Raw genomic sequence first — 17,998 nt, forward strand, 5'->3', positions numbered from 1 at the left:
GATTATAAATATAGTGTAAATAATCATCTTATTGTATTGTATTGCACATGGAGATTTTAGTTATTCCTCTTTGTTCTGGGGTTTCAACAGATCGCAAAAGAAGAACTATGATAATGTGGGGATAGGTAATTTATCCTTGATCTTAGCACAAGTAGCGAGTGTCTCGGATGCAACCCCTTCAAAGGGATTTTCTCCAAAAACCTTTGTCTCAAATTTTAGAATGATTTTGCCATCTCAATGGCATTGTCTTACATTAATGAGATGAAGAATCTAATGAGATGAACATAGCAAAAAAACCACAACCAGACTGTCATTTATGAATACAAATTTATATAGTGGCATATGCTATTGGAGACATCAGGAATTCATAACACACAAGTTGGTATTGGAAATACAAAGATCATTTCAGAGTCAAGAAATCAGGTTGACAGCACCACGGATGTTTTACTCAAGTCTGAGCAGGTGTGTAGTATCCAAGAAGAATGAATACCTGTGGGACACCGAGACTGACTATTGTAAAACTGTGCAAAACACATCCCAACGCTCTTTCTGCATCTACCTGTAAGAATCTGTGTGAGTCCGCCAGGAGGCCTGGGGTACAATCTAAGGGCAAAGGTGCAGACTCTTCTATCTTTTAACCTTCACAGCCAGCATGTGATAGCAAATAGCAAGCCCTGAGGGTCTTTTGTTCCTTCTCACCTAAAGACATGGTATAAAAGGTTAGTAAAACACACACAAGGCCTTAGTGAGCAAGTTAGAAAAACCGAAAGGAGAGCTGTGACTGAAGTATAACTGCACATCAATCACCAAGTTCTCTGCTTCCTAGTATGACGTATAAAACATAAAAGAAATGAAAAATTCTGTATCAAAGAAGTAAATCTCAGTTTTACATCTCGGAGCCATTTCTATTTCACAAGTGTGCGTCCACTAGGGAAGGATCAGCGCTCAATAAAGTGTATGTAGTGGGGGATAGAAAGGAAGGGAGGCGGGGATACCCCAAGGGCTTTCCTTTCACGCGGATAACTCACTATCTCACGGTCCTCAGCGACGCTGCTCTTGTCATTCGAGAACAATTCCACGGAGGCTTCTAGGAGCGCTCTGAGATCAGTCTCCACTCCTTCCCGCACTGGCTCTGTTCTGCCATCTGTCTACATTCTGCCCGCCCACGTGCCCTATTTAGTAGGAAGCGAAGGGCAGTGCAAGAAGACTATTCGAGCAAGTGGAAAGTTGCTGCTTCAACGTGCAAGCATTCAGGGACCTAGGAGCAGTGATAAACAACAGGCCAGATCAAAAGTTGCTCCGTGAGCAACTGGCTTCCTGTCCTTGCAGAATTAGCATCAACTTTCTAGGTTGTTCTGGAGAGGATTCCGTGCTCAGCTGATGAGCTCTCCAGCCATGTGACACCAATTCTGGGTGTTCATGAGTCCAATACAGAAGTTCCAGCCCCAGCACCCAAGCTGGCCTCGAGTAGCATCTGAGCAGTCAGGAGTCAGGTTCCGGGCTCGCTCACTCCAACTCGTCTTCTCCTGCAAACTTTGTGCTCAGCTCGGAGTTGCTAAGTCAGACTTTCCTCTAAATGTCCTGCTCTGGAGAATGACTCACAGTCTCACCTCCTGCTAATACATTATTACAGCTTTTCTGTTCAGTCCTCCTCAAGCCCACTGCCAGATTCATGCCTATGTCAAGTGGTGCTTCTTTGCTCCAATGAGAAGATTATTTTATAATCCAAGTAGAAGAGATAGGTTTTTTTTCCCTCTACTTACCCCTGTGATATTGCCACCATACTCTCTCTCCTCCCCTCCCTAAACTGATTCCTCTATCATTCACCCATGACACCGTTCATTTGTTTACTGAACAAATATTCCTGGAGCGCTTGTTGTGTACAAGGCACTGCTGGAGAACCCAAGGCACGGCTCACACCCACCCTTCTCTCAAGGAGCTTGGATCCCGGCTGAGATGCCTAAAACCTTTCACGGTTCATTCTTTCTAGCTTTTAGGACCAAAGTGTTTCCAGTGTAGAATGTTCTCAAAGAGCTAGGGTCATTCTAATACAAATATTACACAATGTGAATGCTCTGTGATTTGCTCAGTGATTACAATGTGCCGTGCATCAGGAAGGGGACGTGTTTTTTACTCCTGAACAATGGAATGGTGCCTCCAGTTCAAAATAACATGACATGCATGCTTATGTTTTTGCCAATACAGCAGAAACAAAACTGAAACACAAATGCAAGCGGTGCGCACACTACGTACAACATCATCAAGCTGCTATTTGAACACTAAATCATTTTAAAGCCATGTGTTCATGGCCTTGTCATGTGCTGATATGATAAAATAAGTGCCTGAGCTACCAAAACAAGAACCCCCAAAAGAGAAATCCCTGAAACACTGTACCAGGAACGGTGCCTTTATCTGCTGTACTAGTACTTTATCTGCTGTACCAGTACTTTATCTGCTGGGAGTACTAGTACTTTTCTACTGTGAGCACTAGTACTTTTCTACTGTGAGTACCAGTACTTTATCTGCTGGGAGCACTAGTACTTTTCTACTGTGAGTACTAGTACTTTTCTACTGTGAGTATTAGTACTTTTCTACTGTGAGTACTAGTACTTTTCTGCTATGACTACTAGTTGGCATCCATTAACTCTGATTTCGCTCTGGTCTGAGCTTTCTACTAATTTGCTTTATTCAAATGAATCTCTGACTTTTCTGCAACTCTAACCAAATAAAAACCCCACAGCTAGCAAAGCACACGGCTTGTCTGTTATTGGACTGGGAAAAGCCTGGGGTAGCGGGAACTGTGGTAGGTGTTTCAAGCATCCACAGCAATGCTCAATAAAAAGGCCACAGTGCAGCAATCTTGCCTGGTGGCATCCTTTGTCAGGCAGGATGTCTGGATGTGTCCTGGCTGCAGTGTAAACCAGCCGGGCACAAGGACATCCCCCTGGGCCTAGGGTGCAGGGCATCACTGATGCACTCTGAGGCGCCTGCCAGGTCCCTCCTTTCCCCAGGTTTCAGTGCCCCCCCCATAAGGAGGGTTCCGCTGTGCCTGATGCCTGACAGGTGAGGCCGAGGTTTCTCCCTTGAGTTGTGGAGAAATGCTCTAGTCCAGAGCACTTTGAACTCCCAGGTGAAAAGGGCTGGTGATGCAAGGTACAATCAGAAGCCATGGAGGGCAGGTTGTCAAGTGGACACATGAGCAGACACACAGGTGCCGATTAGCAGAATTCTGAGCAGAACCTGGGCACCAGCAACGTGAACTCCGCTGGGCAGAGGCCCAGGAAAATCTCAAGCAGCAGGGAGCTGGAGTCGGGGGAGGAGACCAAAGGCCCTGCATTCCTGTCTCTCTCCCTCTGAGACCTGCCTGGTACACCCCCAGCCCTCTGAGCTCCACCAGCTGTGGAGCTCACTCCTGTCCTAACACCAGACACTGGCTTTCTAAGATCAGCCTTACAGAAGGAACAATTTGTCGCTGCTGACACGGTTAATGGGATCCACGGAAAGAACTACTTCCATCCTCTGGGGTCTCAGTGGTTCTTTGTTTAATGAGGTAGCTCAGCTGTGAGTTGATGCATGTGATGTGTGCCTCCGCCACTCAAAGCTATAGTTTTCCCTTTTCAATTGGCAAGATTATAAAAATACCAGTATTTTCCCCCCGTTTTATAGAAATGATTTTAGAAAAAAAGTACTCATGGATCTCCTCCATTAAACTTCTGTTCCGTCTTGCAAATTGTTGTGAACTCTGACTTCCAGATTCAATTTTTTTACTTTAGCACCTTTGAACACATAAGCGCCCTCGGTTTCGCCGAGTACGTTGACATTCCGCACGGTGCAGTACTGTCTGTCCACGTTCTTCTCCACCCTGTCTGGGCCCCTCTTGGGCACATCCACCTTGGTATTCAGAGGGTATTCCTCCAAAATGTCCCCTGTGGGCGGCTTCTTCCTCTGTTTCTGGCATTTCCTGGTGATGAAACAAGCCACCAAAAACACCAGAAGTAGGAGCATGATGGCAGCAAGGGCGCTGCTGATAGACGCCCCGGTTTGGGATAGAGAAGCAGCTACAGCTGGCTCTTCCATCTCCAGATTCAGCGACTTCATATTGGTGCCATTCTTGACTTGGTCCCCTTCATTGTCATAGATGAGGGATTCGTCAAGGGTCAGCCAGCCACTGGGGTCCACCAGGTCCCTTCGGTTGCGCCTCAGAGGGGCTGTGAGAGAGCGCTGGACCCTGGGACCTGAGATGGTGTCAGGTCCAATGATGTAGATCACCTGGAGATACCACTGGTGTCCGGCTTCCACCTGCAGGAGGAGGAGATGGCGAGACAAAGCGAACATGTCATTGCTGCCCACAGACCACCCCTGAGGAAAGGCAATGGAAAGACAACTGCCCACCACAAGCCCCAATAGATAAATGGCTTCAAGAAAAGCATTAGCCACACCAGCGTTCAAAGCAGCATTACTTACAGTAGCCAAGATATGGAAACAACCTAAGTGTCCATCAATAGATGAATGGAGGGGCTTCCCTGGTGGTGCAGTGGTTGAGAATCTGCCTGCCAATGCAGGGGACACGGGTTCGAGCCCTGGTCTGGGAAGATCCCACATGCCGTGGAGCAACTGGGCCCGTGAGCCACAATTACTGAGCCTGCGCGTCTGGAGCCTGTGCTCCGCAACAAGAGAGGCCGCGATAGTGAGAGGCCCGTGCACCGCGATGAAGAGTGGCCCCCGCTTGCCACAGCTGGAGAAAGCCCTGGCACAGAAACGAAGACCCAACACAGCCATAAATAAAATAAATAAATAAAAATTAAAAAAAAATAGATGAATGGAAAAAGAAGATGTGGGGTGTGTGTGTGTGTATATATATATACTATGCAGCCATAAAAAAGAATCTTGCCATTTGTGACAACATGGATGGACCTAGAAAGCACTACGCTAAGTTGAATAAGTTAGACAGAGAAAGACTAATACCATATGATTTCACTTATTTGTGGAATCTGAAAAACAAAACAAACAAACAAAACAAAATGAAAACAGTCTCATAGATGCAGAGAACAAATGGGTAGTCGCCAGAGGGAGGAGGGTGTGGGGAGCACTGTGATATGTGAAGGGGCTTAAGAGGTACAAACCTCCAGTTATCAAATAAATAAGCCAGGGGATGTAATACACAGCATACGGAATATGGCCAATAATACTGTAACAGCTTTGTATGGGGACAGATGGTTACTAGACTTATCACATCGATCATTTCATAACGTATGCAAATGTCAAATCACTGCAAGAAATTCTTGCCACTGGAGTCCACCTGAAACGAACATAATATGGTACATCAAATGTGTTTCAATTAAAACAAAGAAAGGAAACTGATCCACTAAAGAATCTCTTGCTTTTAAAGTCATGGAATAAATCAGACCATAACTGGCACCCTTTAAGAAAAATGTTGAGGTAAGACTATGCATGGCATGGTGCATTTAAGGATTAGTAAATATGCCACTGTAACTGTAGCAGAATAAATAAAGGTTTTGATGAAGTAAAAAAAAAAAAAAAAAAAAGAAAAAGGAAAAAAAAAGAAAAGCATTAGCCATGGTTGGTGTCTGTGAATAGAGAACTGAACCGAATATTTTGGGGTTCTGTTTTATTTCCACATTAAGGTGATCTTGGGTCAGATATTCACATTTTTTTTTCAGTTTCACTACCTGTGCATGGAATAGCCCTAAGAATTTATCTTTCAGGGTTTCTTTAGTGAAGTCATCACTATGATGTGTTGGCCTTTATTGATAGCAGTGGAGTAATAGTATTCATAATCACATTTATTCCCAGTACCTTTTATTGTTTTCTATGCCAATTTACTATTTATTGATGAACTTTAGCTAAAATAGAGTCATTCAACAAATATTCACTAAACACCTACTCTGTGCATAATACACAGATACTTGACAAAAATCTGTTAAATCTTAACACTTCTTGGATCCTCCCCTGAGTTATGTCATCAAGTGTTTTATTTCCCTCTCATCTGCCCCTATGGAAACCCTCCATGATTTTGAAATAACTTCTGAAGAGTGATAATAGTTCTGAAATCCAAGGTCATGGTTTACTATTTGGAGACAGAGAAGAGTGGAATTTGATCTTGGAAGTTTATGTTTATTACTGGGACTTAGAGTATTTTTGCTTATCAAATACTAGTAATTCTTGCCATTCTAAATTACTGAATTGTATTTATGAGTTTGTTAAATATTTCCACATGCCTGTGAAAATCAGCTGGTGCAGCAAAGAGCCATGACAAGTGACTATATGCAAACTAAAGAATTTTATTGGTCTATTGGATAGACGGTAAAGTTTTGGATGAATGATGAGCTTAACAACAATAAAAAAAGACCTGCCAGTAAGAATGCTATAAAAAGAAACTGACATCAAAGAGATGATGTCATCCTCCTTTTTGTAACCTTTAAAGTGACCTTGATCCTGTGCTTCTATTCTTCTCACCACACTCACCTTATAGAGTGCGTCCACCTTCAGAGTAAATCCGTCCACGCCTGGCATGCTACTGACCACGTGGAAATCAGGCAACTCAGAAGCAAAGTGGGCTTCAAAGGGCACGTCGTGGAAGTACTTGTCCGTTACCTCTGGCTGACTGCGGTCCTAGGATTTCAGAAAAAAGAAACGCAAGATTTAGAAAGACGGAACCACTGAACTGGCAGGTGGCAGTCACTGGGAGGAGAAAGGTACTCTCCACTCCTCCTTCGGGTCGGGTCAGGAGGTACATGCTACAGGAGCCCTCTCCTTAAGTTGACCGCTGCCTCTGGGCACCGACTGCCCTCTTCAAGGGAGGACACTTGGTGGCCTCTGTGATCTCAAAACCCAGTGGGTGGGCTTCCCTGGTGGCGCAGTGGTTGAGAATCTGTCTGTCAATGCAGGGGACACGGGTTCGAGCCCTGGTCTGGGAAGATCCCACATGCCGCGGAGCAGCTAGGCCCGTGAGCCACAACTACTGAGCCTGTGCGACTGGAGCCTGTGCTCTGCAACAAGAGAGGCCACGATAGTGAGAGGCCCGCGCACCGCGATGAAGAGTGGTCCCCGCTTGCCACAACTAGAGAAAGCCCTCGCACAGAAATGAAGACCCAACACAGCCAAAAATAAATAAATAATAAATAAAAATTAAAAAAAAAAAAGCATAAAGATTATTTAAAAAAAAAACAAAAAAACCCAATGGGTGAGAGAGCCTATACCAACAATTCTCAAGCTATTTGGTCTCAGAACATAAAAATTAAGGACACCCCCCCAAAGCTTTCATCTTATGTGATTGATATCTATCAATATTTACTGTATTAAAATTAACACTGTAATTATGTTACAATTAACAATTTTTAAAAAAATGAAAAAATGTATTTACTAATTTATTTTAAAATAGAAATGAGAAACTCACTACATGTTAACATAAGTAACATATTTTTTAGTGAAAATGTCTGTATTCACACCCACTTCCCAAAAAGAGAGCTGGCACTGTTTTACATTTTTGCAAATCTCTGTTAAAGAACTAGATTCTCACAATTGCTTCTGTATTCAATCTGTTGTGACATGTTGTTTTGGCTGAAGTATATGAAGAATCTGGCCTCACATAAGCTATGTAGTTGGAAGACAGAGAAATGTTTGAATAACTTTTTCAGATAATTATGGATATTCTTTTTTGATACTAAATCAAAACTCAACAAGTGGTATTTTTTCTAAAGATTAGTCACAATGTGGAATCTGACTCCATATCAATAAAACCTTCATACTCTCGGCACTCATGAGGGACTGAGTAAGAAAAAGGCAAGCATCATCATATCATTATGAAAGTAGTTTTGACCTTGTGGACGCCCTGAAAGAATATTGGGGATGTTCAGGGGTGTCTGGGACACACTTTGAGAAACACTGGCTTAGACTTTCCTCTTCCTAGAACATCAGTAACAGCTTGTCTTGTTACCCACCAAACCTTCACATTTGGTAATATGTATCGAGTTAGCCAAAAGATCGTTCGGGTTTTTTCATAAGATCGAACGAACTTTTTGGCCAACCCAATACTAACATTAAGCGGATAGAAGTAACAACAACAATATCTGTAGAAAACCATCAAGAGTGGGGTTCTATCTGCTTCAGGCAAAACCAATGGCTGAGGAAATCTACTCGTGTGTCAGCCCTTTAACACTAACAGTTAGCATACCAACAGCAGGAATCTGTGTTTTAGGTGTTTGTTTGGCTGAATGCATCCATACTGTGGCCCTTCATTGTAGATTGTCCCCGTGGGATCAAAGAAAGGCACGTAGCCATCCTTGCCAGTACAAAGATAGACCTTCTCCAGCTGGAGTTTGTAAGCAGAATTAAGGTTTTGTTCTGGATTCCAAAGTACTCGGCCATAAAGGATTTGACCTGAAAAGATTGCAAGGCATTAATTAGGTCAGACTTTAAGATTAAAGGGAAAAAAAGTGTCAAGGATAGGAAGGATTTAACATGCTCCTATAGAGTCAAAAGTACCTTTCTATGAAGAGCTGTGGGGTCCATGTGCCCCTAAAATACACATTCATTCATGTATAGCTTCTTTTAATCAGTAAATATTACTTAAGTATTTAGGGTAGGGCAAGCACTCTGTTATGTGCAGGGGATACGAAGGTCAGTGAGACACAGATGAGAGGGCAGAAATAAAAGCAAAGCAATTGCTAATAATAGCTGACATTTATCGAACTCATACCATTTGCTAGGTACTATACTAAGTCCTTCCCATGGAAGAACTCATGTAGTGCTCACGATTTTACAGTTGAGGAAATTGAGTGGTTAAGTGACTTGTTTAAGGTCACAAAGTTAGTAAGTGGTGAGGGTGAGATTCAAAGTGCTTTGTCTCGAAAAACCCACACTATTAACTTCCACACGATACTGTTGCATACAACAGAGGAAGGCACGTAACATCAAATGAGCATATAGCTGAGCACAAAAATCTGCCTGAGGAAAGGTATGGAAGGATTTAAAGAAGAGATGACATTGGGCAGTATCCTGAACGATGAGTAGGCATTTGTCAGATAGAGCATTTGAGGCCGGTGGGAGAGGCTGGGGAGAGCAATCTAGGCAAAAGCAAGTCCATGTACAAAATATGGAATGCTGGAAAGGTATCAGCCCCGGTGTAGGTACTTTTCCTTAGTTCCTGCTAGGGCATCAAGTTCTTTACCTACAGTATCTTATTTAATCCTCCCAAGAGCCTAAGAGATAGGTTCAATTATTATCCCTACTTTAAATAACTTGTCCAGCGTTTCATATCTGTGACACGTGGGGAGGAGGATTTGAGCACAAATTCGTCTGGCTGCAAATGTTCATCCCGAGCACTTACTATGGCACTGGGTAGGCCAGTGATTGGGGTGGAGGGCATTGGGAGCGCTCTGGCAGGAGAGACTCCCGGGAAGGTTGATTAATGGTGTGAGGATTCTGGACTTGAGTATAGGAGTAATAGTGAACGCCGGAAGGTTTTAAACGGGGGCTTAATGTCAACGCACCTGGGCTTTAGAAACATGGAGAATGAAGACAAAGAGACCAGAATCACAGGTAGGGAGTTATTTTAACGCTCTAGCAAGAAACAGGTATCCAAAATATAGCAGTGAGGCAAGGGGATGCATTCAAGAAGTGTCTAGGAGTTGGAACCATTCATCTTATGATAGATGGGATACAGGAGGCAAGGCAGAAGCAGAGGATAGCCCTGAGGTCTTTGGCTGGGCCACCTGGAGTATGGCGATGCAGTCAGTGGGGCAGTGGATGTGAGAGGAACATGTCTGGGGGGAGATAAGTCCAGTTCTAGACGTCTCTAGGTGTCTGAACAACATCCGCTTGGAGAGGTTTGGCAGTTCGGGTCCGCGTGTGGAAGCTCAGGAGGGACAAGGGACAAGGTTAATTTTTGTGGGATGGTTGTTGAGTAGTAGGAGCTTAGGAAGAGTTCAGGGTAAAGGGATGAGGCAAGCCATGGGGATGACCGGAGTAGCACTGAAGTGAGAACAGAAGTGAGAGTCAAGCATGGAACATGGAGACAGCAACACGGACGGGGCAGAGGATGGAGACCCAAGGCTGGAGAGTGAGAAGTGGTCAGAGAGGTAAGATGGTGTCAGCTGAGGCTGGTGCAAAGGAAACCAAACAGGAAAAAGGTGTCAAAATCCATAGGTTTGGTGTCATGGACAGGAGAAGATTCTGTGCCGTGGTGGGACAAACCCGGCCTGCAGCAGACGGACGGATGAGTGACTGGAAAGAATGGCCATGAGGACAGTGTGTGCTCACCACTCCTTCAAGAAGCTTCTCAGAGAAAAGAAAAGGAGAACATGGGCTGAAGTTTGAGGGAGAGGTAGGGATGAGAGGTTTTCTTTTTCTCTTACGGGATGTGTTTTTAGGATGAGAGAAAAAAACAGATGTGAGCAGAAGATTAAAAGTAAGAGAAATGCAGAAGAGATAACTGAGAGAAAAGGCAGAAGATTGATTCATTTATTATTAATTCATTCAACAAATATTTATTGAGCACCTTGGCATGGGTGGTATGGCGTGCAAATTTGGCATTTGATCACAATCTCTGTTCTAATGGAACTTACAGTCTAGTGGTAGAGATAGGCAATAAATAAGGAAAGAAATATATATATTATAATATTAAAAATTGTGATAAGTACTATAAAAAATGAACAGCATTCTGTGAAAGTGACAAATATGAATATGAAGGCTTATATTAGATTGAGTGGTGCAACCAAGGCAAGTCTCTATGGGGAGGTTAACATTTAGATAGAGACCCAAAGGAGAAGAAAGTCAAGGGAACCATGTTTGGGACAGGGAGGGGACAGAGGAACCATTTCAAGTAGAGAAAGCCTGCTGGAGAGGACATGTATGATTTGGCATAGCTTTGAGGCTGCCAGGCAGTGCGGTCATACTGCAGTCTCTCTGAGGAACTGAGAGATGAAGCAGTTTACCCAAAGTCAGACAACGGGTTAGAATCTGGTTGGAAACCCCAGTGTTCTTACTACTCAGACCAGTGCTTTTCCACAGTATCTCACTGCTGATCATTATCGCACCAAGAATGTGAGCTTATTTTGAAATAGCTTGAAGGAAGAATATGGGTCTGTTCCTTGACTAAACCTTGGCTGCCCTGGAACCAACGCTGGGGGAATCTTCCCTGGAGAGTTGACTGAAAGCCAATGAGCAGAGATGCTAGTCCAACGACCTATCCGAAAGCTTCTCAAGTCCAGCGGAGTCTCTGTCTGCGGGTGAAGGGAATGACTTACCTTTGGAGAAGGCCCCTTTGTAATCCATTTCCGCCAGTGACATATCAGATGTGTTGGGGTCCATCAGGAACACCTTCTCATTGTTGCAGAGCTGAAATTCAGTATTGAGCGAGTACACAACAGGGACGGGGCGGTTGGTCTGCTGGAATGCAATGGGTATCAGGAATCTAAACGTGGGAAAAACAAGAGTTTCTTGAGAGCAGGGTCTACTTTGCATTTGCCATTTGAGCTGCCCTCCCTTTCCCACCCTTCTCAGGATTGTGAACAGTACTTTGTTGTAGGCGCTACATATTTACTGAATAAAGAGATGTCTGCAGGCGAGAGTCTTTATTTAGTTCAGTTCCTTATGAGGTTCATCCGCTCTTTGGATCAGGAATAATCTAACTGGTCTTGAGACTCTACAACACTCTTTGCTTTTCCTGGCCCTCTCATTCTGGAAAGCCCTGAGGGCCGATTTGAGATTAGCGGTAATGAATTTAAAGTTTCCTGACTTTGGCCTTGCTGGACCTTCTGCTGGAACACTCCTTCTTCCTCTGCCACCGTCCTTTGCCTAGTGAACTCTTATTCTTCAGATCTCAACTCAAGCACCACTTTCTCTAGGAAACTTACCCTCTTTTCTTCCCTCCCAGGCTGGGTCAGATCCCTTATCATTTATTCTCATCACACTGTGCACTTTTCTTTCATAGTACTTACTGTGGTTTGCTGTTCTATTTAAATGTGTGATCAAAGTCTGCTTCACCCATTATGGGTTCCAGAGCGTCATAATCCACACCTATCTGCTCACCATTGTACCTGCCATGCTGGCCAAGCTCCTAACACATATGTTTGTTAAAGAATAATGCACAAGTGATAATTTGAATGCTTTATTCTTCCAATCAAGTCCATCTGATCATTCCCTACTTTTAACTGAAGCTGCTCCAGGGGGTAGATTTGAGAGGGCTGAGGTGTAGGAGGAACTTGGGGTGTAGGAGAAACCCACACAAACCAAGGCTGACCATGCTTCAACAGCTTTGATATAACCATTAATTTTACCAAGAGTTCATTTAGCTGACTCAGGGAAATAGGTTTTTCTTGTTGATGTTGGTATTTATTACCAGAATCCACACAGTTCCAGGACATAAGACACTTGATAAATACTTATTGATTAAAGAGAATGAATAAAGGACTTGAGATGATGATAATGATGATTTATAAGGTTATATGTATGACAGACTCACAAAAATAGGCATAATAGGAGACACAATTCTTTTGAATTAAGTCTGAATTTCCAGTCAGGCTTCATTATTTGCTGTGTTGTAGTTCTACTGCATCCATACGGAGCCATATTGAAAGATATGGAGATGATCAAAAGAAAAATTAGGTCCAAGGGGGGAAAGTCACCCTGGGAATAACAGGGAACCCACAGGTAAGGATCTCCCTGAATATCAACCCTGAGGCCTCAGTACACTCCAACAATACTCTTCACCCTGCAGACTTCCACACCCACACAGCACTGGGACTGGAGAAGGGGTTAATGCCTTTTTTGTTCCTTTTTGCCATTTCAAACCTTTGTTCCTCTCTCCTCTTAAAAAAAAAAAAAAATCCAGCACCTACCCTGGAGAAACTCTTCTCACACATGTAACTAAGAGACACATAGAGTATTGTTTGTAATAGAGAGGATCTGGGATTATAAGCCAAATAGCGTGGTCAAATAAATTGTGGACTCTTCCTATGAAGACGACTTTAATGCAGTGAAAAACAAACTGCAGCTACATGGATCAACATACATGTTGATTCACTTATGAATCAACAAGTGATTCACTGAGGGAAAAAAAAAGCTGCAGAGAGAATTCACGCAGTATGAAATTTTTATAGTTCAAAAACATGCAAAACCATGTAGAAGTAAATATGAGGTGAACCATAAACCAAAACAAGGGATGATTGACAAATATCATGCTAGTGGTTACCTTAGTGGAGAGTTGGGGAGAGTACAGCTGAAAGGGGCACTGAGGGTGTTTAAATGGTAGCGGTAATGTTCTATTTCTTTTTTTTCTTTGACTCCCAGTTTCATTAGTTATAAAATGGAGATAACAGTACCAATTTGTGGGGGGGTCATTGTAATGCAGATTGAATGTTAAGAGCTTAGTACAGAGTAAGCACATAGTCTGCACTCCATACACGGTCACTAATAACAGTGGTAGTTATTATATTCACTTATCATCAGTATCATAGCCCGAGGGATACCCAATTCATTGCAGCTAGGTAATGTTCTTGAGGTTTTATATATCCACGATATATGGTCTTCTGGGTATCTAAAATATTTCTTAATTAAAAAAACTTATTACGTGAATAAAAATTCCCCACCAATTCTCTTCAGATGATTTGCCCTCTATTCTTCCTTTCTGCAATCAACTGCCATTTTCCTGGTCACCATCCTTCCCACATTTGGCTGACTACGGGCTCTCCAGCATTGCTCCTGCCCTCAGTCTCCGTGACTTCAACATCCGCACGGATGAACCTTCTACTCCCCTAGCCTCTCAGTTCCTTGATGTCTTCACTTCCAAAGAGCGAGTTCTCCTCCCCACTGCAGCCAACTACCCTCCACCAGCACACTAGGCACCTCCTCCAAAAAAACTCATTTTCAAACACTTCACTCTCTAACTACCACCTCCTATCTTCCCAGCTCACCTCTTCTTTTAATCTCCCTCAGTGACCATGTTTACCAGGATGCAGAGGACCTGGAACACTAATATGCTCATGGTGGGAATGTACACACACAGTTACACATTTATAAACACTGGGAAACGGTGTGACACTTTTCAAGAAGTTAAACATACATCTGCCATAGGATCTGGCCACTCCATTCCTAGGTATTTACACAAGAAAACAGAAACCATGTGTCCACATAAAGGCTTGTCTATGTATGTTCATAGCAGCTTTATTTATAATAGCCCAAACTGGAAACAACCCAAATGTCCATCAACTGACCGATCTGATAAACAAATTTAGTGTGTCCATACCATGGAATACAACTCAGCAATAACAGGAACAAACTACTGATATACACAACAATATGAATGAGTCAAAATAATCGTGTTGACCAAAAGCAGTTAGAGAGAAAGAATGCTGTGTGATGCCATGTATATAAATTAGCAGAAAATGCAAAGTAATCTGTAGTGACACAAAGATCAGTGGACACCTGGAGGGGAGGGGTGGGCTGGGGTGAGATGGGAGGGAGGGATAACAAAGGGCCATGAGGAAACCTTTGAAGGAAACAGATATATTCCCTATCTTAATTGTGGTGGTTTCACGAGTGTACACGTATGTCAAAATTGACCAAATTGTATATACTTTAAATGTGTGCTATTCATCTTCCATCAATAATATTAAAAGCAATTCAGTGGGGCCCTCAGCACTGCCGATCTGCTGCCAACTATAACCCTACCGTGCTTACTTTCCCACTTTCTGAGGCGGCTCTGTTTCACTTCCTCCTCTCTTCTCAAAGCTCATTGTTGCTCACTTCCAGCTAGTGCTTTTGCCTTCCTCTTTCAGTGGATGAGCTCTCTGTGCTTCTGGCTAAGGCCGGCCCTTCCCCTCATGTCCCAGGTCTATCCCCTGCCCTACTCAAGGACTTGGCTCTGCGGATCTTCCCTCTTCCCCCTGCATTGTCACATTTCCCCTAACAGACCAATAGGGTTATTCCCACCAGCATACAAACATCCTGAAATATTTTGCACCCTAGAACACAAACAAATTAAACCTCCTTTGACCTGTCACCTGTTTCCCGCTAATGCCCCTCTATCTGACATCCATTATAATAAAATTCCTTAAGCATTGTTGTTCCCTCTTGTCTCCACATTCTTGCCTCCCTCTCTTGAACCCACTCAAATCAGGCTTCATCCCCCTCAGTCCACTGAACCTGCCCTTTGTCAAGATCATCAACCACTTCCCCATTGCCAAATCCAATGGCCACGTCTCAGACTATTAATTTGAAAGTCGCATTCCAAACTATCTTCTCTTAATGATAATGTCAGATTCTGTCTTCAGCATCTTTCCTCTAAAATGTTTTCTATTCACTTTGCTCAGCTCCTAGAAAGGTGGCACTAGACTATACACTGCCTGAGAGCAGAGGTGGCTTTTAATCCTCTCCTCTAGTCTCCATGCCGAGGCCAGAGCCAAGTGCACGATAAGAGCTGAATAAATACTGGCTGAATGAGTGAACATTGGCACAACATGGACAGTCTCAGGTCAGAGATGGGGATGGGCTGATGGACAGCTGATTCTTGTTATCCGCAGTAGTTACATTCTATAACGTTGCATTGAACACTGAATGAGTGAACAGTGAACCATTTGCTCCTGAGGGAAATACAGGGTCGAGTTCCTGCAGCCTCTGGTCACAACATTTTCAACCAGTGATCAATACCTAACCCTGTTTTATGCATGTTTCTGTTTAAAGACACCTTATTTGATATACATTGTTGATTCATTCACATAGAACTCATGGCAACAGCACTGAAATTCATGCTTGAATGAAGCTTATCTAACAATCCATCTAGCTCATCACCACCTTCTTGTACTTAGGAAACTAGACAGCACTTTGGCACTATGCTGCGGAGCTACTTTAAACAGCAAAACCACCAACACAAAGCACAAAAATTCGAAAAACATGGCACTAAACAGACCGTAAAAAGAACACTTGTTTACAGTATGAGAAGGCAGAGTGTTGTCTTGCTCGATCTGAGCTGGGAATGTGGGTCAGACGACTCGCTATTTCGCCACTCTGCATGTCAAGGAATGATCGGAATGGCACCACGAAAACTGGTTTTGAGGTTAAATACAAATAAATGTTAGCGAGTAGGTAAGTTTGCAATGGTGAGGCTCAACTGTCTTTCCCTACCTTTCTGGGGCGTGTGCAGTGCAGGCCAAAGGCTTTTCTCCTGGGTCCACCCAAGGCTGAGTGGGCTGCACAGTGCAAGGGATCAGGTAGATGGTGTACTCCCCGGAGTAGTCCTTCCTGGAAACACGCAGGCAGACTGTCATTAGAGGCACCAATTTATAGATTATTTACTTACCCACAAACACACTTCATTAAACGGCTTTCGGATGATATTCGTGTTCAGCATCCGGCCAAGAACTTTATGAGTCTGCAAACACAAGTTTCAGGAATTCATCACTGATTGTTTTAACCTTTAGAGTACTATCCAGAGGTGTTAAGTAGAGCTCCTTTCACTCAGTCAAGTCCTTTCCATGAGAAATGCTGAGAAAGGCACACTGTTGATAAAAATCTGAAAGGCTCCGGGGAAGGCAAAACAGAACTAGATTTCCTTCAGATTCCCATGAAACTTACTTGACAATTTCTGTTTAGTGTTTCTTGTTGACTGACACCCTGTTACACATTCTCCACTACAAAAGCTTTTATTTATTGAGATGTGACCGTGTTGTCTGCTGCTGCTCTGATTGAACAGGTGGCAAAGGCCTCAGGGTTAAAGGACCCCACGCCAGAGAACGCCCCACCCCCATTCATTAGCACTCAGTTTCAAGGCTTCGCTCCCAAACTCTACAGCTTCATCCCTTTAAACGAAGTTGAAGAACAAAATCACTCCTCCTCGGAGATGACTTGCTGGGAATTTCCATGTTTATGGTGGGACTCTGTAGGTCATGAACCTGAAAGCGTGGAGCCTTTGTAGCCTCACCTACTTCACTTCCCACACTTGTCATCGGTAGCGGCCCAGCCCTGGCAGTTTGCCTGGAAGGCAGCCAGACAGCCAGAAGCTTCAGGAAGATTCTTCAAGGGCCCTGGGAGGCTGCCATCCATTGAATGAGGTGCTCAGGGCCGTGAATCCTAATTCTAACTATCGTGATCGTGAACAGTTCTCACATCCTCTGTGTTCATCTTTGACCATTTCTTTTGTATTATTTGTATCTGTTTATTAGTAAAGTGATAGCAAAGATTTGGTAAACATAAATAAACAAGTACGTAAAATTTTTTAGGACACAGCCTGTGTTCAGTTTAGTGGAATGGCACAGGCTGGAAACGGGAAGATAGTCTAACCCTACTCTTGCTTTGCCTCTGCCACGGTTGTATGATTTTAGACAAACCTGGCAAACTTTCAGGGCTTAGTTTCTAAGCCCCTTCATGCCCCCAAAGCTTGTGTGTCTGTATGTCTGCAGTTTTCTCACATGATCCTTATCTTTCTCCAAAGCTTGGACCAGCAGGAAATGAGATCTTGTATACTATCTTTGAATTACATAAAAATTGACCTGTATAACGTGAATACTAACTCTTAATTAACAGAAATAGTTAATTAGGCAGAAGTGTCCATGCCTGACCCTTGCTTTCCAAAAGTCAGGCCAGATCCTGTTGTTCCTCCCTTCAAACCCTGCAGTGGCTCCTGTTGCACTAGAGTGAAAGACAAAGTCCGCACACTGGCCTAGAAGGTTCCACGGCGGCCCGACACCCAACTCCTTCCCGCCTATTACCCTCCTCCTCATTCACTCCACTCCAGCCACGCCAGCCTCCTTGCTGTTCCCTGAGCATGCCAGGATTCTGACACCCCAGGAAATTCGCCAGGAACCCCTTCCCCGGTACTCTGCATAGTTAATTCTAGCACCACCTTCAAGTCTTGCTCGAATGTTCCTTCTTAATGAGGCCTACTCTGAACATCCTAACCAACATTACAATGTCCCTCCACTCCTGATTCCCCTTACCCTGCTCGCGACCTTTTATTTTTCCATAGCACTCATCACCTTCT

The 17,998-nt window shown here is 43.6% G+C and overlaps 1 protein-coding gene across 5 annotated transcripts in view; it reads right to left on the reverse strand.

Moving 5' to 3' along the window:
• Positions 1-308: 308 nt before the first annotated feature.
• The window catches only part of FRAS1 (Fraser extracellular matrix complex subunit 1), a 445,822-nt gene continuing 428,132 nt past the window's right edge, over positions 309-17,998 (reverse strand). For 4 of the 5 annotated variants that reach the window (XM_036852337.1, XM_036852339.1, XM_036852338.1 and 1 more), the window contains 5 exons: positions 16,144-16,260; positions 11,268-11,434; positions 8,195-8,400; positions 6,487-6,633; positions 309-4,299 (listed from right to left, as the gene is read on the reverse strand). In XM_036852337.1, coding sequence (XP_036708232.1) covers positions 3,706-4,299; positions 6,487-6,633; positions 8,195-8,400; positions 11,268-11,434; positions 16,144-16,260 — 1,231 coding nt within the window. In that variant the 3' untranslated portion in view covers positions 309-3,705. The other variant, XM_036852340.1, reaches the window with a different exon arrangement.

Source organism: Balaenoptera musculus, chromosome 5, assembly GCF_009873245.2.
Source record: "Balaenoptera musculus isolate JJ_BM4_2016_0621 chromosome 5, mBalMus1.pri.v3, whole genome shotgun sequence".
Lineage (NCBI taxonomy): Eukaryota > Metazoa > Chordata > Mammalia > Artiodactyla > Balaenopteridae > Balaenoptera > Balaenoptera musculus.